This window comes from Cyanistes caeruleus, chromosome 5, assembly GCF_971803275.1.
Source record: "Cyanistes caeruleus chromosome 5, bCyaCae1.hap1.1, whole genome shotgun sequence".
Taxonomy (NCBI): Eukaryota; Metazoa; Chordata; class Aves; order Passeriformes; family Paridae; genus Cyanistes; species Cyanistes caeruleus.
The window spans coordinates 81,788,712-81,813,503 of NC_141705.1; the positions used below are offsets into that span (position 1 = coordinate 81,788,712).

The window sequence follows — 24,792 nt, forward strand, 5'->3', positions numbered from 1 at the left end:
GAGGCGGGGGCCGCTGGGGGCGATGGCGGCCGGGCGGGCCGTGTCCCCGCCCCGCGGCGCTCTCCCCGCACCCGCCCGCCCTCCGCCGCCGCTGCCATTGGGAGCCGAGCCGCGCCGAGCCCAGGCAGCCGCCGGTCCCGCTCCGCCGCCATCGCCATGAGCTTCTTGTTGTGAGTACCCGCGGGGTGTTGGGGGGTCCTTTCCTCTCGCTCTGCGCCGTCCCGCCGGGGAGGGCAGGGTAGCACATCTCGCCGAGAGGCCGCGGCCGCCGCCCGCCAGCTCGCTCGCTGCCCGCCGCTCCCCGCCGGCCTGGGGCCCGCTCCGTCCGCTCCCCGCTCTCTCCCTTTGTGCCCCGGCGCTGTCGGCAGCAGCCGCCCCGCTCCGCCGGCAGGGAGCGGCGGGGCCGCCGCCGCCGCGCCGTGAGGGCGTTTGGAGGGCGGGCGAGCCGGGCTTCCCCTTCCCGCACGGCTTCCCCTCACGGATACGAGTTCGGAAACAGCCACGGATCACCAGCCCCGGGGACCTCCCCGCTGAACGCCGTGCTGCCCGGCGAAGGGGCGTCGCTGGGTAGGCGAGAGCGGGGTCGGGGTCAGACACCCTGCCGGGGGCTCTCGGCGAGGTTTTGTGATATTTTCCTGCGGGTTTCTCGTCTGTGGCGGGCGGAGGTTGGTGCCGTAGCGTTGTGTGTCTGTGCGGCTGAGTTAGGAGCTGGCGTGTGGAAGCGGAGCCCGGGGCAGGTGATGGGGCAGGTGGGGCTCCCCGGCTGCCGGAGCCCCGCCGAGGACCTGGCCAGGCTTTACTGCGGCAGGGAAAAGCTCCCTCGGGAGTCGGTGGCGATTCAGGTGCGGGCAGAGCCCCACTTGGCGAAATTTTGCTTCGTGGGCAAGAACAGAATGAACTTTGGTCCCTCCCTTTGGAAACAAAGACGAGGTACTTGTGACAATTAGCATAAACCGGTTCAGTGACCTATTAGTTAAGGCGAAGATGCGCTCTAGGCAAAGAAGGGCGATCGAGGCAGCAGAAAAAGGCGCCCTGGAAGAGCCGAGCTCCATTAGGGCCTTGTCCCCGCTGAGTGCTCCCGCACACTGCGGGCTCCGTGCGAGCCGCCGCCGGAATATCTCACACTTGTTTCAGGCTTACATCGATAACCAGCACATGTAAACGTGGCCTGGGCTTAGAGAAGAGACTTTATCTCGGAGCTGGAGTGTTCTAGTAAGTTGTGTTCTCATGGAGACAAATAACCCTGGCGCTGGCTTCCTCCTCAGTCCCTCCCTTGTGTTTATCTTTTAACTCTGGCGTAGCCGGCCCGCTGGCCTGCCGCCCTCCCAGGGATGGCGAAAGGCAGCTCTCAGCTGCCCAAGAGAGGTGGGTGCAGATGATTGCCCGTGGATGGAGGCGCGGTGCTCCTAATGAGAAGCCCAGCTGTCCTCCTTCCTTGGTAATTCTCAGCTGCCACGGTGGAGAAGGGGGGACGGGATTTCGAGTGTCCTGGGAGTCTGGTTTACAAATTAGAGAGCCTCCCTCTCCGTGGCGTTTGGCTAGCTGGGAATGGAAGAGCATGAAACCCTCCATCCTCTGTCAATAATGAGGTGGTTGGTTCGTTTTTTTCGGACCCTTCTGAAACCTAGGAAAGCAGACCTTTACCCCATTGTTCCAAACGATCCTTCTGGATGGAAGGTAGAAAGGAAAACTGGAGTTAGTGCACGGTAGAGTGAGAAATGTTGGCAAAGCTGCTTCAGCTGTTGCTGGCAGAGTGCTGTAGATGGTACCAAATTTGCTCATCTGCAGTCTGGAAATGTTTTTCTTTAAAAAAAAAAAGAAAAAAAGTAAAAATATGCCTGCTAGGCCTCGAGGTGATCAGGGAAACTTTCTGTGTTGCTGCCACTGAGTTCTGATGGTTTTTTTTGGTCAGTGGCCCTTTTTTTAAGGATCCAGCAAGTCAGCATCACCGTTAGTCAGTCTTGAATTTTGGCTCGCTAAGACTTACTCCCAGATAGTGCGTGGGTATCTGCAGGTTTCATAATGCCAGCTTGCCCTTGGAGCTGCAAACCCCCCCATGTTTGCCTGCTGCTTGTAACCTCATCTTTCACAGAACTTTTTCACCCCTCTGTCACCGTGCTGCGGAGGTGCCAGCGCTGTTTGTCCCTGCTGTTTGTCCCTGCTGTTTGTCCCTGCTGTTTGTCCCTGCTGTTTGTCCCTGCTGTTGTCCCTGCCTCACTGCTGTCCCTCGTCGAGCTGACTCAGAGTTTGGGGCTGGCTGTGAGGAGGATGGTCCCTGCGCAGCGGGAAGGTTTCCCTGCCTGGCTGCCGACCTGTCGTGCAGGTTTATGGTCAGGGACCGGGCTGCAGCTTGTCACTCTGACACCCAGTGTTGTGCCAAAAGCCACCTTCTCCCAGGGGCTCCCCTCTTGTCACAAAACAGGGGGATTGTGCTCGGATAACCCAGCCCTATCCGCTGACAAATCCCTGGCTGTTCTTCCCTGTTGCTAGGGCCAGTGGCATATAGAGCTACATGGTGGGGGGAAGTAAAATCAAGGGGAGCCATTGTCTTCTCTGCTTGTGGGGAACACTATAAAAAGACTGTCTTGTGAGGAGAGTTTTTGACAGCAATTGTTATTTTCAGCGCCACGGTTTTCTCTTTCTGGTCGGTTTCTTCCTTTCTGGAAAGACTCTGTAAACCTCTCCAGTGGTTGAATAGGTTATCCCAAATGTTTAAAAATTATTTAAAAATGGGATTTGGACGAGGAAATATCTCCAGTTGCAAAACAACACTGCTTGCTAAGTTCAGTCTAAAAGGAAATCACAGCATAGTTGCAGGTACTTTAGCTTACATCTCCAAGGAAAAAAAATTAAAGATAGTTCTGGTGGGCGTGCCATATGGTAGCTTGCTTGTGTTATCCTTGTGTTATATGGCAAGACTTACATAAAAAGGAAGCTGGATGAAAACCATTTATTTATAAAAAGAAAATATTCAGATTTATTACTGAAGTTCTGAAATTGTCTTTTCTTTTTTAAAAAAAAACAACAACAAACCAGAACCCCTATCTTTGGATTAGCCGAATCCCTCTCCGAAGATGCCAGCAGAGGGTTTTTTAAAGGAGAGATTGTTTAAAGTAGCTGTTGCCTGATGGGTGTTGGGAGGATGAGGAGCTGCTGGAGGTGAGTGAGGGTGGCTGCTGTCGAGAGCACGGATGTTGGTGAGGGAAGGCCAGGTTAACTTTGAGACCAAGCCGGGGCAAGGTGTGCTCGTCCTTCTCTGCCTTCTTCTGCAGCAGAAGGGCAAGTGCAGCTCGCGGCTGCTTTGATGCTCCACCTCAACGTGGCTTGTTGTTTTGCTGTTTTTGTTTTTCAAACTGGAATTATCACACTTGGTGTGTAAATATACCTGCAAAATGTGGTGTAGCGAGGCATTGCTTTGTTTTCCCCTCGCGTCTCTTGCGGAATAATACCAAAATTGGAGCCTATGGGTTTGTTTCCAGATTGACAATCAGTGTGGCCTCCTCAAATCCTCAGGCTGATCCTGCTCTTGGAGAACATCAGGGCTGTTTGTTTTTGTCCCTTCCTCAGCTTCCCGAGGTGCCGAGTTGCTGCTCCTAGTCCAAGGAATTCCCTTCCTAACTTGTGCCTTGTGAGTGCTCCTTCCATAATTCTGGAGATGGATTCATCTCCTCTAGGCCAGGGACTCCCCCTGGAGGTAGGCACTCCTAAGCTGGGATTTGCTCATGGAAAAATCAGCTTGTAGGCATTTGCAAGCTCTTAGAAAAGGGAAGTAGAGCGAACATCCAGATATTTCCCCCCCCGGAGTTTCATTGTATTTGTTGACATGAGTTTTAGCTTGAGGAGCATGAGGCTGCTGTGGGATCAGGGCAGGGGCTCTCCACACAGGCACGTGTTAACCTAAAATCAGCTCCTTGACTGCTGCCATTAGTGATGTGTCCAGTTCCTGGTTGTTTTTGAAATACCAGGATTGGGAAGTCTCTCGAGTTTTCCCACGAGTAAATCGGAGAGAGGACTGTAAAACTATTGCCAGCTTCCCAAATAATTTCTTTTTTTTTTTTTTTTTTTTTTTTTGAGCCTTGGTAACAGTAATTCTGAGTTTTGAGGAAAGCAGAAGTATTCCGTAGCGGTAGGAATCATTTAAATGGAAATTTAAATGAACCTAAAGCGAAGTAAAACGTGGGGCTTAGGGTGTCAGATAATGGAGTGCTGCCGCCTTATGGGTGAGGCTGGAGGTAGAGAACAAGGAAGCCGCTGCCTGGCTTTTATTTCTGCAAGAGTGAGTCTGCCTCGGAGTGCCGGGGCTGTGCAGAGCAGTTCTGGCTGTGAGATGTCTGCACTTGGCCTGGCACTTGGGAAAACAGCCTTTGTCCCCTGCTGCTGTGCTTTGGGGACGGGCAGTAGGTCAAGCGAGCGACTGTCGCTTCTAAATGTTGTCCTACCTCCTTCTCAGATGGAAACATGGGTTTGGAACGGAGGGAAAAAAGCGTAGGAAGAAAGGCATTGTTCGGTGTGAAAGTTGTGTTTACTACATGGCCGTGATGTCCGGTGTTAATTGCTTCCTAATTGTTTGCTTTTATGCCCCGATTGTTTTCCCTTGTTTGTCCTTCCCTCTTTGTGTGAGTGAGCCGATGGCATTCGCCGTGTGCAGGGAGGAGCGGTGGAACGAGGATCAGTTCTGGGGCTCATTTGTGTGCTGGAGACCGCCTGGGATTTCCATCCTCACCCAGTGCCTTTGTCACCTTTTACTTTTCAGACAGGGCTTTGGATTTAGGGCCTCTCCGTGGCCACAGCCGTGGGGTCACACACAGTTCCACCTCGTGCTGTCCTGAGACGTACACAGTGGTTTTCATCTTGTTTGAAAAAGGATAAAATATTAGAAGCATTTGTCTGCCAGGACAAATTGGGAGGGTTGCAAGAGGCTGACAGAATGAAGCTGCTTGTTTTTTTTTTTTTTTTTCCCTCTAGAGAAGTAAATAGCTGCATTAAAATTGGCCACTTTAAGTCTTCCCTCGTAAGCAATGAGGCAGATCTTGCTGCCAGAGCTATCAATAAGGCTCTGACCCACAAATCGGCCTAAACCGCAGGACGGGCTTTGCAATGCTCTTAGTGTTTGTAAACGAAGCCACTTCCTACTGGAGCTGAGCTACAATGAGCTTGCTGTTTGGCTTTCGCTCGATTTTGGTTTTGTTGGTTTTTACTTTCCTCCTTTTAAATACCCAGGGAGACTGGGGGTTATAAATTGGGCTGCCATAAAATCTGTTTTCAGCTGGAGCCGAGTGTAACTATCACTTTTCACAGACTTGGAAAAATTTCTCTAGCCTTTACATTTCATGACGTGGGATTGTGAGGATGCAGTGCTTTGCTTTGCCTGTGTATATGGATCTCCCAGATGCTTTCCCAGGGCACTGCTGCCTGGGTCGATATTCTGAGGAGGGGATGTGAAAGAATGGAAGGAGAGCTGAGGATCTGCACGTATCCATGCAGCTCAAATCAGTTCCTGGAGAATAAGTTTGAAATAACTTGTGATTTCTGAGCGAGCTTAGATGAAAAGCGTGGTGCATCTCAAGCATCTCTCTGTGATTCAGGGCTTCGCTTCCTATTTCAAATCCATAGCCTGAGTCAGCAGTCAGTCAGTTCACGAGGAGGAGATGGTAATTTTGTGTGTCAGTCCCACCCTGGGAATTCATGAAGATAACAGTAGTTTTTGCCTTGCAAATGTATTTTGTTGTTTTTAAAAGCGGTGGGTGGAAGCGAATTCACTCACTCCTCTCATGTCTTGTTTCCCCCCCTGAAATCCAACTGTGACCTCAGCTTCTTGCCCCAGCTCTGCTTCTGGCTCTTTTCTGGTGTGTGAGGACGCTTCTGCCTTGCTCTTCTTCCTTCTCCAGTTCACAGCTGGTCCTCGGCAGGAATCCATTCCTTTTGGTATTCTTACACGCCCGGAGAGATCCAGCCCATGCTTCACTGGAGTTTTAGTTGAGGTTTGCTTGGGTGTTTTTTCTTGTCTTCTGTCCTCACACCACTTCATCTTTCCGTGTGGTCACTTGTCTCTGGAGTTAATTGCTTGTGTCCTTGAGACACTGACGTACAGAATCTTAATCCCTTCCTCACGTGAAGGAGAACATCTTGCAGATAAGGACTCATAATGCCTGGATTTGCTGTCTTTATCACGAGTCTAATTCCTTTCCTTAGGACACAAAAAGAACACATGGTAGGCTTTGGTGAATTCCTCTTTTGCTAAAAATTGAGATGACTGAGTTTGGATACAGAAACCATTTCAACCCAAATAACGATTGGGTGGGTTCTCTATTTTGACCTTAATGAAATAACCTATATTTTGTTTCGGTAGCTGGTACTTTAATTCTGTTTTTCTCAGCTTCAGTAGCACAGTCCTGGTTTTGCCTGAGTGGATTTATTGTGTTAGGGACTTGCTCAGTGTTCTGGATCCAGGAATCAAAATGGCATTACTTTGTCTTTGACTTTATGGCCACAAAATACTGCTTTTCCAAACGCTAAGGTGTACTTTTTAGGAAAAACAGCTTCTCTCTGATGTCCTATTATTAGCTTCTGTGGTTGACAGCTCTTCTTAAAATTTCTTGCTGCAATGGGAGTGGAAAAAACAAAAGAGGGCAAGTCTGAATATGAAAATTCATGGAACAGTTCAGCTGACCTTGGGCTCAAGTGTCAAATGCTTAAGCTTAAATAAATTCAAAAGAGATGCGATCCTGACTACTGAGGAGCAGTCATTCCCTCTCAGATGCTTCAGAGCGGTGGATTTTCCTGATAAGACACTTTGGAAGAGATGAGCAAATTTTCCTGACGATAGTTAGATTTGGCGCATACACAGGATTTTATGAAATGTGGAGGTTGTGTAAGAAATACTTGGGGGTGAGATAATGCAGTGTATTTTTGGAAAGCTGTTAGATTATTCATTGCTGCCTCCTGTCCTTTCCTTCTTCCTGTTGTTCTCTGTGTCGTTTCTTGCCTCTGACAGTTGTTAGTTCCTGGATCCAGACCCCGTTTAGCCTATTAATCCAAGGGGAAGTGTAATCTTCCGTCTCTCTTTGAGATGTTCTGTTGGGAAGTTGCCCAGTGTTTGTCCTTTGCCACGTTCCTAGCCTTGGCCTGTTTTGCGTGGGGGTCACGGTAACAGGCAGCCTTTAGAAAGCGCTGAAGTGACTTTTTCCCCCGTAAAAATTTGGTTGAATTCCTCCTTTAACTGCCTATTCCCTAAGCGTGTTATGGTTCTTTTTATTGTGTTTAAAAGGGTTAAAGAACTGTCTTAAACGCTTCGGTTAAGTCTCTTTTTCTTCCTTTAGAAATGCCCTGATGCGATTTCTTGGGTTGTGCGACTCGATTTGCTTTAGTCATTCATTAAGCATCGGTTTCCAAAAGCACTGATCAGCATTTTGGGAAGCCATCCATGTTCTGAGGCATGTTCTCCAAACACTATATTTGGTGTACAAGTCAGGATCTAATTTGATGCTAGAGCCAAGCTTTTATTATGGCAATTTATCACCCTCAGCGGGTTGTGGATGGCTTTCTGCAAAGCTCTGCTTCCTACTTGTGAATGTATTTACAGGGTGTGACTGTTAGCAGCAGCTTGGGCAGCACAGGGCATTAGTCACGGGCAGACAGATAATTCAGCTGGATGTCAGGAAAGCTGCGGGGCAGGAGGAGCACCTGGCCGTGGGAAGCAGCGGGTACCTTTTATCCTGGACCCTGCTCCCTGTGTCTCACATGGAAAAAGGGCTGGAGTCCGGGAATCGCCGCTGGGCAAAACCTGCTGGATTTTTGGGGCACGCTGCCCCCTTGCCTCCTGCCCCAGCAGCTGGGGGGTGCTTCAAGGGACTGGCAGCGGCTGGGGCTCTCCAGGCTGCTTCAGGATATTCTCAGTTACAGATCTTGAGCTCCTTCGTGCCTCATTGCTCAGTTTTATGTACGGGGAAAAGGGAGGTTTAAGAAAAGACAAGTGTGGTTGTGTATGCTGAATGGTGTATAAGGTTTGTCCCTGCAGTAAGGAGGTTTGAACCTTTGTGGAAACCCAACTTGGAAAAATTACTGCTGAAGTTCTGACTTGAGCTGGAGTTCATGCTGTGCTCTCCCTCTCGAGTAAGCTGGTGCTAATTGGCAGAAGTAAGGGATCTCTGAGAAAAGAGGGGAGCATTGGTGAGGAAATAGTGCTGTTGAGCTTGCAGGGAGCTTAATTGTGGGCTGACACGTTCAGAACAGTGAGCTCCATCTCACAGGAAAAAACAAAGCAGTTGGAAAAGGAGTACTTCATGGAGTACTTCATGTTTACCTTCTTCAAAGCTCCAGTAGCCCGCTCTTTTAAACAAATGCTACGTGAATATTGGGATATTAGAAGAAATAAACCTAGTTTGGATTACTCCTTACAGTTCCACGGTGTGTGTGTGTACACAGTAAATGTTAATATGGAAATAGCTGAGGAACCTCAGTATGATTGAAAGGACCCAACAGAACAGCCAAGGCTAAAATGTAGTGATACATTCTAAAAAATATTAAATCTGTTTGTAGTAAGCTTGAAGTTTTGTGGGTTTTTTTGAATTTTGTGTTCAAGACAGCGTTGCGTTTGCCTCAAGGTAGTCAGTGGATTCCTGGGAGCGTGCAACAAAATATTTGGGATCACCTTGATTCCTCTCATGCCGCAGGATTTCAAATGGATGTCAGGAAGAGGAGAACATGCAGTGGTGCTTGGGTCTCTGCTGCAAGCCTCTTTGTGGTATTTCAAGTCTGGTGGTCTTGAAGCTCTCGGAAAAAGTCTGTGGGAGACCAGCGACATCCATAGAATACGTTCAGCGTATTTTGGGGAGGCTGCAGGTTTGGTGCCAGGGACGTGTTCCGGTTCCTGCGCTGTCCCCGTGTCTGCCTGTCTGTCCCTTCAAGTCAGGAGGGCACGACTGCCTGGCAAACTCAGATCCAGGCTTTTCTGTGATGGATGCTGCTGTTGGTGGCTCTGGCCTGCCCCTCTCTGTTAGTCCTGCAGGGAACAGGGCAGGAGGGGTTGAGTCACTTCCGCAGCCAGTGGCTGCCTTGGGAGCAGTGGAACTGTGTTGGGAGAGCACAGCCAGGGCTCTGGTAGTATCCAGTGAGGGCAGCTGTGACTCACTTTGTTTGTTTTGAGGATTTTCCAGGAGATGAAAGTGCATGAAATGAACGCGTTGTAAGTGAAACAAGGGAATTTATTTTGGTTGTAAGCATAGCAAACTGATGATGATGTCCCGGTCATGGGATGGGGCTCTGGACGCTTGCTTGTTGTGATGGCTTGGGAGAAGGGTCGCATCCGAGTGGGTAAACAGCAGGAACACCATTGGGTGGAGTTGTAGCAGACGCCAGCGCTGTAGCATAACACCTCCCGCTTGTTTACAGGCACTCTCTCAGCCTGCAGACGGGGAAAACGGAGGCAGAGGGAAGCGTAGGTGCCTGGTTTGGCTGGAAAACAGGCTGTGGCCTCCTAACATCCTTGTGGATTTGGCGCCGTGTGCCGCCGCAGGGCCAGAGAGCGAGGGCGCAGGGAAGCGGCCGCCCCTCGGACGCTCATCCCCTGCTCAGAGCTCAGCCAACTAAGGTTTCCCTGCAGGTGTGTTCTGGTGCTTGTAAGAGTTGTGCTGGACCAATCCCACGTCGGTTTGAGATTGCTGACTCTAAACTGTCTATGTAAAAATGCAGAAAAAACTGCATTTTAGGAGTGCGGATGCGTACGGGTTAGGTCGGCTTTGATGCCGAGGCGTGGTGGCTGGGGCAAGCAAAAGCAAAACTGTTCCTTAAGGCTACCTTAAATAACTTTCTCTTTCCTGGATGTCAATCATCTGATAAAAGTCTGTTCTTTTAACCTGTTGAGTCTTGTGTGTAATGGAACCAGTGTTTTTTCAGATCTATATGTGAGATTGGCCCTTTGTCATCTGCCATCCTGTGGGGAACTTGAGCATGTGAAGACAGCTGTTTTTCCTAGAAGGGGAAGCCAGATTGCAGTCCCCACCTTGATGGGTGGAGAATGAATAATGTCACAGAAACACTGATTTCCCTGTCAGTACTCCAGTGGAAGGAAATAGCATAGCCCTTGAGAAGCATCTGCAGGTTCAAAAGCCTCTGGAGGATTGAAGTTACTCTGTGGTGTAGGTGGTAAACAATAAACCCCACATATTCTGTTCACTACAGGAGTAGTGGCCGTGTGTCTGGGGAAATTTTTCAAGTCAGTGCCACTGATTCCTCCTTAAACCAAAACAAAAGCTCTAGGCCTGGAACTGCTTTCAAACCATTGCCTTACCCTCTGGGAGAGCAGCTGTGTTGTGTGAGGAGTTGGCAGCTCCTAGCTTGCTTCCCAGAGCTGCTGCTTGGGATGCATCCTGAATTCTTGCCTTGTTTTGTTACCTGCAGATGGAAGTGACTGGACTGAGACAGGCTTACTGCGATGCATGGGAATTGGATTGGACAAAATTGACTTCTTGGTGCTGTAAGAACTGAAGGAAGCGATTCTTTGCCCTCACACTGTCGTTCTTCAGGGCAGAAATGTTGTGACTGTTCAGTTTTATAAATAGATATGCTCAAGTTCAGTCTCATCACTGCTGATTTTGAGCGTGTTCAGCTTAATTTTACCTTCTGTCCTTCTGATGCTGTGGTTGTGTCACAGGGAAAAACGGGTTTAAAGGCTGCAGCTATTGATTTCATTGTCAAAAAGTAGCTGGAGCTTTTGGTTTAATTTCTATGTTGACATGTTGGCTGGTGGAAACAAACCCATCTTGCTCTGATGTTTCTATTCTTAGCAGGATGTTACCATTTGAAGGGCTGTATTATTGTTTAAAGGCTGGAAATGTTTGCTTTTCTGGAATTTGGGTCTTGCCTTGGAGTGTTTCTGTGTTTAAAAAGAGGCACAGCGGGAGAAGGGAGACAAAGAAGCGCAGAGCTGAAACTTGGGGGCTTCTCTGATAAACTCAGCCTGTGGCAGGGAGTTGCTGCCTCAGTTTCCCTGTGTAACGAGACACTAATGGTCCCTACTTCCAAGACATTTTGTGAGATTAATTAATGCTTTTAAAGGTGTTTGAAAGTGAAGAAAGCAGGAGTTCAAAGAGGATAAATTTCCATGCCCTGGGTGAATGTTCTGTGCACGGTCTCTGAGTTCAGCTTTCTGAGAATCCCTTTGAGCTTTCCCCAGTACTTTGAAGGGCTTGTTTCAGCCTGGCCATGGTGCTGATGGCTTTGTGGAGACACTGAGTGGTACAGCTGTTCTTCCAGGAGTTAGTCACTCCCTCCTTACCCCAAGGAAGGGGCCTTCAGCGTTATGGATCAGGGAGAGGAACGTGGGCGGCAGGTGTACGCTGAAAATCCTGCCACTGCACAGCAGCTGGGAGCCTGAGGTTAGTTCTGTGCTGAGAACAACCTGTGAAGGGGTAGCTTTTATGGGCAAGAAGCCTCAACTCACCTGGTTTTGTTCAGGTTTCCCCAGATCTGCTGCAGACTTGGTAGAAACGGATAGAAATAAGGCCCTGTGGACAAATGGTTGGGAGTGAGGAGGTTTAAGCTAGGCCATCCCAAGGGAGAAGTTACTGGGAGGTTTATGAGGAGCCGAGGCTGGGTATTTAAGCTGCTGCGAGCACACCTGCTGTGTTTGAAGCTGAGCTGAGCTGTTGAGGCCGTGTGGGGTGAGCAGAACACCTCACATTTTTCCTGTCTTCTGGAAACATCCTCTTGCCATCCTGAGACAGAGCAGCCTGCAGAAGGTGCATCACGAAACGCCGCCGCTGCCAGCGGGCGAGCGGCTGAGATGACAGCTGTGGAGGCCACGCCGTGTTCCTGCTTCCAGGCGAGCTGCGTGGGCTCCTGCAGGTGGGGAGGGCTTGCCAGGCAGCCTCAGACACAGCTCCTCATTCAGCTGCAGCTGGCACTGCTGGGGCTGCAGCTCCCTGTAAAAATAGAAGGGCATGGTTTGATTTCCGACGTGGGAGTGAAGGGAGCGAGGCGTCCGTGGAATCGCGGGAATTTCTGGAGACGTCAGTTCTCCGTGCAAGGCTGCGTGGTGGTCGTGGCACGCAGTGGGGATGGAGCAACGTGCTCCCTGTTCCCTGGCCTCCTTATGTCCAAGGAAAATGGGATCTTCACTGGTTGCTCTGCCCCCTCTCACTGCTGTGTTAATACGTAGCAGAGCTCAGAGACTCTCCATGGGAAAAGGCGGGTGCTGCCTGCTCTCTTCAAGCGTTTTTAAACCTCGACAGAAATGGCCAATTCCATTATGGAATGTAGCTGAAAATAAAGTGTCACCCGTGACCCAGACATAGGGGATAGTGTGTGTTGTTTGCCACCAGAACTCTTTCAAGTTACTTTTTTCACTGATTGCTCCAGGAGTTGAGGAAATAGACCTGGGAGAAGACATCTTTCTGAATCTGTCACATGAAACTGATTGGCATAACAGGCAAAAATAATTATTTCTTTTTCTTTTTGTTAAATAACAGGAGAGCTTCTGGACTGCTAAAGTAACTGGAATACCGTTTATTCATGCAATATTTTTAACCAGACTTTCCAAGAAAAACCACATCCTATAAAGATTTTGGCTTAGAGAGGCTGCACGAGGCTGTCCCTGAGCTGTGTCTCAGGGAGTGTGTTAACTGGCCTCGATGAACTGCTCAAATGCATGGAATTCTGATGATTTATTGTTGAAACTGCAGGTGTTTCCATAGCACGTGATGACTGCCAGGCTGCAGTTTTCCCAATTACTTTTCCTTTTGGATGCCTGCCTGCCTGCCTTTGGTGTGACAGCGTTTCCTGCTGTTTTAGGGTGGCTGTGCTGCATTTGAGAGGCAGGCATCAGAAAGGTGTTGGAGGCTAAGACAGGATGGTGTGGTGGTTCATTCTGTTGATACAGCCTTTGACAGCTTCTGGGAAAACCCACCCCGTGTTTCTGGGAAGGGGAGAGCAGGGATTAAATGCTACCTAAAGCTTTTTCCAGCATGTTGCATTTTCTGCTTCCTTGGCTGTGGTTCTGTGCAGGCTCATGAGCTGGGGTGGGTACGATGAATTCTTTGCCAGAGTTTCTCAGAATAAACTACTTACTTAGGGAATTCCTTCACCATGCTTGCCTTGTGCTCTATTCTCAAACCCTCCTCCCTTTGTTGGGCCTATTTCTTTGTGCTCAAATAGAAACAGTTCCTTGGGTTGGTTATTTAATAACTTTTTCCCAGGTTGTGTTTAGCTTTTGCTGGGTTCCTTCTGCTTACACATGTGGAAAGATAATGATCCCAGTCTCTCCTGCTCTCCAGATGTTTGAAGTTGTGTTTTCACTCCTCATGTTGGCAGAGTGCCTCTGAAGTGGCTGTGCTCCTGAAAAGAAAACAGCTGGGTTTAAGTAAAGTAGTCAGTCCAGAGATTTGGGGTTTTTGTTTGTTGGGTTTTGTTCAGTTTCCTCTTTGTTCAGAGCTGGTTTGAGGGTGCCCTGGCACCAGCTGCAGGTGGCTGGAGGGGTGGGAGGTGATGGCGACTCCCTGAGCCACAGAAGCTTCTCACTCCCACGGGGAGGCAATTACTTTACTCAGGATTTGTGTGTCTGGTATCCTGGCTTGGGGAGAGGAGAGGATGACCAGGAGCAGCCAGAAGTGTCCTGTAACAGAGCAGACGGGAGCAGGATGTTCCCTCCTGCTCCTCCTGGCTGCGTTCAGCAGCAGGCTGCGCTGCTGTTGGTCGGGTGTCCGTGTGAGTGTACTCGGCTGTGCCAGCCCACGATCCCTGCAAGTCCTGCCAGACCTTTCTCCACATCACCCATGATCCAGGGTTAATTCAGAGCACTGTGGGAAGGGGAGGACGCTGCCGCTCCTCTGGAGCCCTGGGATCACAGAACAGAATCCCAGAATCCCAGGATGGTTTTGTTGGAACTGACCTCAAATCCCATTTGGTTCCAAACCATGGGCAGGGACACCTTCCACTAGGCCAGGTTTCTCCAATCCTGGCCACAGGATGCTTCCAGGGATGGGGCAACCTGGGCCAGGGCCTCCCCTCCCTCTCCGGGGCCAGCGTCTCCCTAAGTCAAGGATTTCTTTCTAGAGTAAAGAGAGACAGCCCCTTGCACCCTACCAATTGAAAATATTCCGTTTGGTCCTTAGAGAGATGGTGAAACGTTGGCCAAGTCTTTATCGGAAGAAGTGAGATCTGGATAATATTTGTAATGAGAATTGTGCTGTCTGGGTTTCACAGCTTTGCACTTGCATTGGAATTCAGAGCTCAGTTTGCCTGTTCTGACAGAGGCCTTTTCTCAGCTCATACACAAAACCACTCAAATACTGACTCATTGGACACTTCCCTGCAATTATTTGATTTTGCACGTCATGATTCTGACGTGCTGGGGGCTCATGTGCCATCCAGGCTCACTGCCATGGTTTAAAATTAGAGTGTCTAAACAATTTTTGTAAGCCAGTCCAAGTTTTTCCAGACAAAATTTTGGGTAAGGAAGTGATTGGGTGAGAAAAAGGCTTAAATAAAGTCAGAATACCTTCTGCTTTAGCATCCCAGTTTTTGGTAAATACCCTGTTGCAACGTGGAAAGACTTGAGTGGGTGAAGTATCTAAAGTTAATCCTGTCCTTCCCTGGGCCTGGTCTGCTTGTTTCCTTTTTACTTCCTGTGAAGGTCTCTAAATATCTCCTCTCTCTTCTGCAGTGGCAGTCGCTCTTCCAAAACCTTCAAACCAAAGAAGAATATTCCCGAGGGGTCTCACCAGTACGAGCTGCTAAAACATGCCGAGGCCACGCTGGGGAGCGGCAACCTCCGGATGGCTGTGATGCTTCCAGAGGGGGAAGACTTGAATGAATGGGTTGCAGTGAACAGTGAGTCGCTGGCCTTTTTATTCATCCTGGGGGTGTTGAAAGTGGGCTGACACTTGTGGGAGGACAGCTGTGTGTCCCTTTCTATTCCTGGAGAAAAGGATGCTTGGGGGACCTTGCTCCCTACAGCTCCCTGACAGGAGGGTACAGCCAGGTGAGGGTCAGGCTTTGCTGCCAGGGAACAGGGACAGGGTGTCTGGAAACAGCCTCAAGGTTCAGGTTGGGCATCAGGAAGAATTCCTTCATGGAAAACGTTGCCAAGCCTTGGAGGTGTTGGAGTCCCCATCCCTGGAGATGTCCAGGGAACAGCTGGAGGTGGCTGTCAGAAGGTGGAGGTCAGCCACAGGTTGGACTTTGATCATCTCAAAGGGCTTTTCCAACCTGAATGGTTCTGTGATTCTAAAGGGGTTTGTAATTTTTCTAAAGTTAGTTCCTTTAGTTCCTACCACATTTTGAGCCTTTGCTCTGGTAAGTCTCTGATGTCATTGTTTTCACTTCCTCTAAAGCTCTTTGTCCAAACTCTCTGCTTTCAGGCCAAACAATGATGCCTAAATTAGCATTTTCTGATTGCTTGACCTTGTTTCCTCCTCCTCCCTCTCCCTGCTGCATGAATTTTGCTCTCTGCTCCTAAAGAATGGATTCTCCTTTTGCACTCTGTAGCCTGTGCAGTTTTGGCTGACACAAGCTCTGTGCCCTGTCTGGGTGTTTGCTCATCTTTTGCCTCTCGGGCTTGATTGGGCACCGCAGTAGAAATGATGCTTGAGTTAAATTTCTGTGGTTCTGCCTTGTTTCTTCTTGCTCTTTGACATGTTTGGGAAGTGAAACCTTCACGCTGACTTCCACCTTCCCCTTCCCAGCCAGTCGTGCAGTGCTCTGCTGCTCCACTTGCCTCTGTTTCCAGGGCAGGCTGGAATTGCTGACACCATCCTTTGCCAAAGCGAATTCACACTGCATTGCAAAACTTGACTAGAGAAAAAAGCCAGCCCACTTGTGTGAGTAAGCATTGCTAAAGATGCTTCATATACTGCTGGCATCCTTCCCTTTCGGTGGTTCCTTCGCTCCGTGTCTCTGCTTTCCTGCGTGGCTGCAGTTTTTCCCTTCCCCAATGGCTGAGCTGCTGAATGAGCTGGAATGAAACCGTGGCTGTGTAATTGAGGAGTGAGCTTCTGCCGTGCTGCTCCCTTCCCTCAGCATCCCTGCACGGCTCTCTGCTCACAGAGAGGTGTCCTGAGGAGACACAATGTGTGACTTGGAGTCCTTGCTTTCACCCTTCTCAGCCCCGAGAGCACAAAAACCAACCTGCTACCTCTCGCTGTGCTCTCAGCCTGGCGGGTGTCCTAGGGAATGGCTCCATGTGCCAGGGGATTTTGAGACTTCCAAGTGTGGGATTTGCCATAATCAGTCTTTTTCTTGGAGCCCGTGTGGGTTTTCTGAACGTGCTTGCCTTGAAGCAAACAGTGGGCTGTGGTTTCTGCTGGGAGCAGGGAGTGGAAACTTAATTAACAGCTCCTGTGGGCACTCGAGAAGCGAGGGCTGGGGTTCTGCCTCTGCTGAGCTGTGGCTGTGATTTGCTCCAGTGACATTTGTCTAATCCTGGCTGTTCATCCTCTGAAATACACCTGCAGGTGAAGTGGGTTTTATAAATTGCAGTGAGCACAGTGCCTCAAGACAGAACCTGCTCTTAGTTATTGAAAAAGAACCTTCTTTTCCAAGAGTTTGGCTTAATTAACTGAAAGAGTACCTGTAGCAGCAGGGTTAGATGGGGTGTTAGGAAGAAATCCCTCCCTGGCAGGGTGGGCAGGCCCTGGCACTGGGTGCCCAGAGAAGCTGTGGCTGCCCCTGGATCCCTGGCAGTGCCTGAGGCCAGGCTGGACAGGGCTTGGAGCGACCTGAGGTAGCGGAAGGTGTCCCTGCTCGTGGCAGGGGTGGAACTGGGTGGGCTTTAAATTCCCTTCCCACCCGAAGCAGTTTGAGATTCAGTGAAATGTTCTTGGGAAAGGTGGGCCTTTGGAATACTGATCCTGAGGGAAGCCACTGTCCCCTAGCGAGTGCCTGCTCCTCTCTGGCTGCAAAGCTTACCCTGAAAATCTTTATTTGATTCCACACTTGCCAGCAGAATTTGGGATTGTAATAAAATGCACCAAACTTCGAGGCAAGGAAATAACTAGGCCTTCTCCTTCCTTTTTGTTCTTCCAACCAAAGATTTTGCTGCAGTGAACAATTAAATAGTTCTTGCTGGAGGCTGTTGCAGAAAGTTGGTGGTCGCATCTCTTTTGTCACAGATCTTAAAAAAGCAACAGCAGTGACGTTTTTTTTCCCCCCAGACCCATTCCAGAACCCGTGCTTTGCAGTCTGGCCCGTAGGGATCTCGTGCTGCAGAGTGCTCAGGGGTGCTTTCTGTGCTTTTCAGCTGTCGACTTCTTCAACCAGATCAACATGCTCTACGGAACCATCACGGACTTCTGCACGGAGGAGAGCTGCCCCGTCATGTCTGCTGGCCCAAAGTAAGAGCCCAAAGTAAGAGTGTGTGTCCCTCACACTCTTGGCAGTGCTGCAGTTGTTGTGAGATGGTTTTTGTTTGGTTTTTTTTTTTTTCTTTTTGTTTAAAATCTTGACACTAGCTGAGATGAGTGGCCAGAGTTGGGGGGCAAGGATGTGAAAGAGAAGAAGGGTTTGAACCTCTGAACCTCTGTTAAAGGGGTGGGGAATGGAATGTCTGTTGTTTTTTTGGTTTTTTTTGGTCTGTGTTTATATTTGTTTGGTGTTTCTTTATTGTTTTCTTTTAACCTGGAAAGTAAATTAATTATCAAAATTATATTTGTCCCCACCCCCCTTTTTTTTTTTTTTCTTTTGAAACATTAATGAGGCCTTCTTAAATGAAGATTTAACGTTTTTATGTGCAGGCATTCCATTAGGGCTTTCAAAAATCCTCCTTGTAGGTACTGAAGAAGTAGTAGATGTCTGGGTAAGAATCCATGTGCTCTTCTTGGATTCTTGCTTATGCTTTTGTGGAGACATCCAGTGTTTGTGCTTTTTTCTGCTCTCTAATTCAGCTTGTTGTTTTGCTCTGGCTCCAGGCACCTGGATCCTGGCACCTCAGATAAATGTTGATATTTGTCCTACATGAATACCACTTAAATCTTGGTATTAGGGCAGTACTGTGTGTTGAGAAATCCTGTTTTTTCATAAATCCAGAAACACGGTCCATTTGGTGTGTCTTGGATTTTTTTATGTGTTCTTAGATGCAATTTTAACATGCTTTCAGACATTCTGGTTTGTTGCTGTTAGAAAAATGGGGGTTTTTTTTGCCCCATTGTGAGCAGCACCTTCATAATCCCTCATGAAATTTGTTTATGGTGAAAATTTTCTCCCAGTAGTTGTTCTGACAACACTGAATTTGCTAAGCAAATCGAGGGGACAGATGTATCAGATGCAGCTGGGCTTTGCATGAAGCCACATGTGTAATCTCTAACATCCAAACCCTGTGGTTCACCTGGGAGCTGGTACTGTCAGGCTTCCCCTGTTAGGTGTGCTTGGGGATTTTAAAGGAATATCTTTCCAAGCTTATCCACACTCTGGGCTGGTGTCGGCTGCATTCCCCAAGCCAGGCAAAATATCTGCTCCCTTCTGAATTTGATGAGGACTCCTTTCTGTCTGGATGTGTAGGTAGCCTAGAAGTTTTCTTAACCACAGAATCAGAATCCCAGACTGGTCCGAGCAGGAAGGGGACCCTAAGGCTCATCTGCTTCCAGCCACGTGCCATGGGCAGGGACACCTTCCCCCAGCCCTGATTGCTTCAAACCTCTTCTTTTAGCTGGAAGGCATTTTATATCAGTTTCCAGTTTGTAACAGCGTTCCTAGGAACCTACCTGTGCCTGTAGAAGAGGCATCATTTGGGATCTCTGGCGACAGCTAACCTGGTTTGGCTTTCAGCTACACAAAATTCTGTAAGGATATTTTCCAATGTGAAGAAATCCCCTAAAGTGGAGGGGCCTGATGTGTGTGGCTGGCTGCTGCCGTGGCAGCCTGGCTGAGGTTTGGGAAGGCCTGCAGGAAGCGAGGGAGCCAGGAGGGCAGCGGGGAGGGTGTGGGAGCAGGAGGAGCAGCCCTGCAGGCCCGTCAGGAGCGGTTCAGAGGTGCTGAAGGTGGTGTCTCACCCCAGGTACGAGTACCACTGGGCAGACGGCACCAACATCAAGAAACCCATCAAGTGCTCTGCTCCCAAGTACATCGATTACCTGATGACCTGGGTCCAGGACCAGCTGGATGATGAAACGCTGTTTCCTTCAAAAATAGGTGAGTGAGTGAGTGGCTGCAGCTGAGCAGCACCCTTGGGTTGCACAGGAGCATGAGAAGGTCTCCTTAGTGGTTGATACCTAGGGCAGGTTTGGAAGGTTACATTATCTATCTAAACATGCTTATCTTTTAAGATACTTGTAATGCATGAACTTTGATCCACGTGTTAGTACTCCTAATCAACTCCTGTCACAATTCTGGATGCAGGAAGGACTGATTCTAACAAATATCTTGCTCTGTTCATCGAGTTTGGATAAAGCAGAGGGTCTCAGACCCTTACAACCAGTAACTGGCAGCTTCTTGTCAAAGAAGAGATGTTTGGTTATCACGAGGAACTTTCAGGCCTTCTTTCCAAAGAAGCTGAATTGCAGCTTTGATCTTAAGTTGATGATTTTTATTTTTGCTTGTTTTTTGTTTTTTAAGTGGAAATGTAAAATAGATGTTTTAAAGAGGCTCCTGTTAGAAAAGCAGGAGGGAAATAATGACCAACCAACAATTTGGAAAAGGTAACAGGGGAGATCTCCTAGTTGCCTTAGTTTTGTAACTAATTTCTGAGGCTTTTGACACATTTTCATTAATCATCTTGAGAGAAAGGGTTCTTTCAAAGAGACATCCAGACATTCAGACGGGGCCTGAGCACTTGGAGAAGAGGCTGCAGAGGAGCTGGGCTGACTGGGGAGACTGGTGAGTGAGGAGAGGCTAGACAGGTTTCCTCTTTTCAGATGGTTGACACATATCTTTTTTTAGTCTGGGGAAGTGACAGCTCAAGATTTCATCGCTCCCAGTAGCCGGTTGCCGTTTCCCAGCTGATTTCAATAAAACTTGTGCAGTGGCAAAGATCTGCTGTTGAAACTGATTTCATCTGTCCTGCATTGTAGTGGCTTTCAAAACAGGCAGACACAGCCTGGGAGTTGAAGAATAAGCCGTCTGTTTTGTTCTTCCCAGGCGTACCATTCCCAAAGAACTTCATGTCAGTGGCCAAGACAATTCTCAAGCGTCTCTTCAGAGTTTACGCTCACATCTACCACCAGCACTTTGACCCCGTGATCCAGCTGCAGGAAGAGGCACACCTTAACACTTCTTTCAAGCACTTTATCTTTTTTGTTCAGGTAAGGACATTGCAGACAGCGTTCTCGTTTCAAAGCTACGTTATCCCCTTTCTCTTGTGGGGAAAAAAATCAGCATCTTCTTAGTTTTCCTCCCTTTAAGAGGGAGAAAAAGCTTCAGGGAGTGGAACACTGCTGGTCAGTGAGTGGTAGGTGGGCAAGGGAGGCTGTAGTGGCTGAGCCTGGGCTTGGAGAGCTGAGTGCCAAATGAATTCTGGCTAAATAGGGCTTCTCACCTGGGCTGAACCCACAAAACTCTGTATGTGTGTCTTTCTGCTCATCCCTGTTACAGGAATTCAACCTTATTGATAGAAGAGAACTTGCACCACTTCAAGAACTGATTGAAAAGCTCACCTCCAAGGACAGATAAAAGGAAGAGGACTTCTTGAAGTCATTTGTTTCTTTAAGCAAGCGTGTGGTATTTGTTTTTTGTTAATTTGTTTTTTTTTAAAAAAAAAAAAACAACAACAAACCAACCCCCCTGTGCTGTTACCAGTGACAGCTGAGATCTACTTTCTGTGCTTTTGTTAGGGGAGATCTTTTCTCTGTTAGTGACATGTGCTAAATAGCTCTTTTTTTTATTACTATTATTTCCTTGTTGTTACTCATCGTGGAATTTCTAGCAGGTGCTGAGTGTTTATAAAGGAAACGTGCTTGGCTGGGGGGATTCACTCTGCTGGTGGATGGGTTCTTGTGTTGTGTCAGTGGTAGCCCATTCTCATGAAGTCCCTGGAAGACTTGCTTACTTTCTCTAAGTGCCTTGGCAGACTCACTTCTGAGGTGCAAAGCACATACAATACTGAACATTGCTGGAAACAGAAAATATGTACTAACACCCAGACACTTACTGAAACTCGTTTTAAAAATATATATATATATATATCTATGCTTACACTTAAAAAAAAAAAAAAAAGCCATAACTTGCTGAAATCAATGATCTCCAGCTTTTAATACAAATACTTGTCTTATTTTTTTAGAGATGAATATAGAATTTTTCAGAGCTAGATGACTTCTTACAAAGAAAAGCAAAGTTCTCGCTAAAGCGGGACGGCGAAGGTGGTGTCAAAAGCTACACAGACCTTGTGCTTAGCCAGTAGTTCCATGTCTGCTGCCATGGGACTCTGCATAGTTGTTTTTTATTTTCTTAGCAGGAAAGCATCAGTTGGGTCATCCAGCTTGTTAAGTTCCCCTAGCAGTTGCCAAATGAACAGGTAGTTTGCACAAATACAATTAGGGAAAATATTCCCTGTAAGAATTTGCACTGGGATAGTAGTAATAATAATAGTGAGGAAAACCTGGCTTGAAAAATAACTGGGGGAAGGGTGTTTTTTTTTAAGTTAGTAATGCAAAGCCTGGCTCTGAGGAGGGGCTCTGGTGGCCAGTGTTTGCTGTTTGAGGAAATGTGTCTCGGAGGGGAGATAATTTCATGGGCTGCTTGGGAGTTAGGTTACTGTGATGGTGTTCTCCCCCAGTTTAAGATCACTGCCCATCTCCAGGGAGCTCCAGCTGTTGGGAATAGCAACAGGATGGGCTGAGGCCCAGGTGAGCACACAACAGGGAAGCTGAGCTTCTGTTCTGCGTGCCTCGGCTGGACCAGAAACGCCGAGTGGGGCTGGAGCTGGTGTGCAGGAGCCCGCAGGGGAGGAGAGTGGCCATTGGCACGGGCAGCAGGGAGCAGCTGAGCACAGGAATGACTCACTTGGGAGCTGCTGGCTTCCAGTGAGGCATCCTGATCTTCCGGCTTGCCCTGTGCCAGCCTCCACCCGACAGTGCCGAGGTGACCGACCTCCCGAATGCCAAGTGCACGGTTTGCACACAGAGTGAGCGAGGCAGCAGCTCCCAGGTGCTAAACACCTGGTGTCCCCCATTAAATTTCAGGGTGACTCCTTGGTTTGGTGCCATGTGCCAGCAAGAAGCAAGAAGGGATGAATGTGTAGAGGTGTGAGGATTTGCTCGGACACGGCAGTGTGGTGCTTCACGTTCCTGGCGCGCCTCTGCCCTAGGTGGGCTTGGTTCTCATTGTTGTTGCAGCTTTTTTTCCTTCTGAGCAGCCAATTCTAGAAATCCAGAGGCATCTGCTGCAGATCAGCCAATCAGACTTGGAATGTACTGAGTGTAAAAATGAGTCCTAGGTGGATAGTGTGGTTTGGTTTTTTTTTAATTCGGTATCTGGCAGTAGAAGGTCTTCGACCGAATAGTTTCTAGGCACGTAATAAAAGCTTGGAGATCATGATTTGCCTGACAGCTGTATGAACACATTGTTTAATTACACAACACTTGAAAATAACATCATTGAGGGCGTGTTTGCAGTGGTGGGGATTTAGGATCCCTGTGCTGTTTCATTTTGCAGCTTTTCATTGTTGTTTTGCTTCTGAAAGCTGTGTGGGACCAGAAGTTGACGTGTGTTTACACTCTCGGAGTAAGGGCACATGGAAATGCCACTCAATGGAATCTGGATCGAGTGAATGTGTTGACAAAATAGTGCATTTATGGGAGGAAAAGGTGGGGGGACGCCCCCTGCCCCTCTAAATCAACCCCAGAGAAACAAACCCCGCGCTGCTCCCGGCCCCCGCTACAGACTTGGAGGGGCGACGAGCGCTCGGAGACAAAAGCTTCCAGCTTTGGCCGTGGGGAGCAGAAAGTGCCAGTGGGGTTGAGCCAGGCTGTGCTTCCAGTGCTGCCTCAGACCTTCCAGCCTGGTAGGGCCCCGAATCCCTGTGGTTTGTGGTGGCCTGTTGCTACCTGCACCGCACTGGATCTTGTCAGGGATTTGGGTGGTGACCTGGGGAGGGAACCTCCCTGGCGCTGGGCAGGGGCCAAGGGCCGAGTCCAGGGAGCTCAGCTGGATGGATACAGGCTGTGCTGTCCCAGCCTTTCAAGTCCTGGTCAGGGACACAAGTTACTCGTGCAGAGAGGAGCAGAAGCACCGCCTTGTGCTGCTGTAGGTGGCTGAGGGGACAGAACAGGTTCCGAGAGGCAGGCAGCCCATCTGCAAGTATCCAGTTTCTTTTCCTGCTTACTATGCAATGTAGAGCTTCTGTTTTTCCCTGGAGATAGAGAGGAGCGCTGTCCTTACTCCGTCCTTAGGAGCTGAGCCCTCTCCCAGTGTCCCTGACCCTCAGTTAACAGGTAAGGACACCTATTTGCTGCTACGGACTCAACTTACCTTTGGGATTGTTCCTTTCTATTTCTCACCCCTCCTCCTTTCTCCCGGCTCACCAGACACAGTTTTACTGTAAACACATCCTTTTGGATAGCTGTGTTTTCCCTTGCTGCCCTCTCCTCCTCTCCTGCCTGCCAGAGTGCTGTTACTGTACATAACCCCCCTTTGAGTTGGATTCTTTAAGGAGCTGCAGCACAAACAGAGATTCCTTGCTTTTTTCCCCCCCCACTAAAAGATTCCCTTTTATGCCGAATCTCCTTTCCTTCACTGCTGGTAGCAGTTGTTTCTTTTCCACTCCCTCACTCCTAAAACCACTGGCAGTTTTATGGATACCCATCTTTTTTTTTTTTCCTGGATGTCTTCTCTTTTAGCACGAAACTAACATTGGTGATTTTCAGTGTTAAACCTTCTTTTTTCCCCGCTTTCCTTAAGGTTTCCTCTTGCCAGGTTCAGTTCGCAGCCTAGGAAAATACCCAATTATCCTTATTTTGTCGGAAGAACCGATTCCCCAAATTGTTCATAGAATACTGTATTTTTAGGGGAGATTAATTTTTTATAGCCACTAAACTATACTCATTATTTTTATACGTTTTCAACTTGGGGACAATTTAGCGAGCCGTGTCGCGGAGGGAAACGCTTATTATCGTGGGGTGTTTGCTTGGGAGTGCTGTGGTTGTGTGGTGCAGAGGCACATGCCTTGATGTGTGCTGGGAGAGAGAGAGAGAGAAGGATGCAATAAAAATGAACGAGGCTTCGGTGAAAATCTGTTTTTGAAGGGAAAAAAACAAAAAAGAAATAAGAAAATCCCGGAAGCGACACTAACCTTTCCTCCTCCTTTGGAATCCTGAAATGTATGGGATAAAATGCAGTGTGATGTACAAAATGTAAGGAGAGAAAGAACCCTTTACTGTGAGCTAACTGTGCCAATACCGCTTCAGTTTGTAGTCACTGATGGAGATTTCAGTTCTAAATGAAAACAGCTTTTGATTAAAACAGAACAAGTTGAATGTCTGAAAATCCGCACCGTGTTTATTTGAGAGTTGTAAATAATGTATACAGATGGTTGTATGTGATGGGGCAGAATATTTAAATCCTAGGGTTGTTTTTTTTTTGTTGTTGTTTTGGGGGGTTTTTTTGTTTGTTTTTATTCAATAAGAAACTGAAGGCTGTTTATAAGAGAAAATAAATAGCTATGTTTGACCATGACTGTCTTCATCTCCTTCTTGGACTTGCTCCTCGATGGTCCCCTACTTGTAAATAGATTTTTTTTACCTCCCTGTGTGTTGTAAACATCTGAGCAGGAGACACCCAAGGATGTTGTTGGGTGGCAGGTGTCCCATGAGGTGTGGACTCCACCTTTGGCCCAGCCCAGCAGCACAGGTGCCTTTTTTGGGGCTTTTCTTT

The 24,792-nt window shown here is 48.4% G+C and overlaps 1 protein-coding gene across 1 annotated transcript; it reads left to right on the top strand.

Annotated features, from left to right (window-relative positions):
• Positions 1 to 24,594, top strand: MOB1B (MOB kinase activator 1B). Its single transcript, XM_086890805.1, has 6 exons — positions 1 to 170; positions 14,660 to 14,826; positions 17,234 to 17,327; positions 18,986 to 19,119; positions 20,065 to 20,228; positions 20,518 to 24,594. The coding sequence occupies exons 1-6, from the start codon at positions 157 to 159 to the stop codon at positions 20,593 to 20,595; spliced, it is 651 nt and encodes a 216-aa protein (XP_086746931.1). The 5' UTR covers positions 1 to 156; the 3' UTR covers positions 20,596 to 24,594.
• Positions 24,595 to 24,792: the final 198 nt, after the last annotated feature.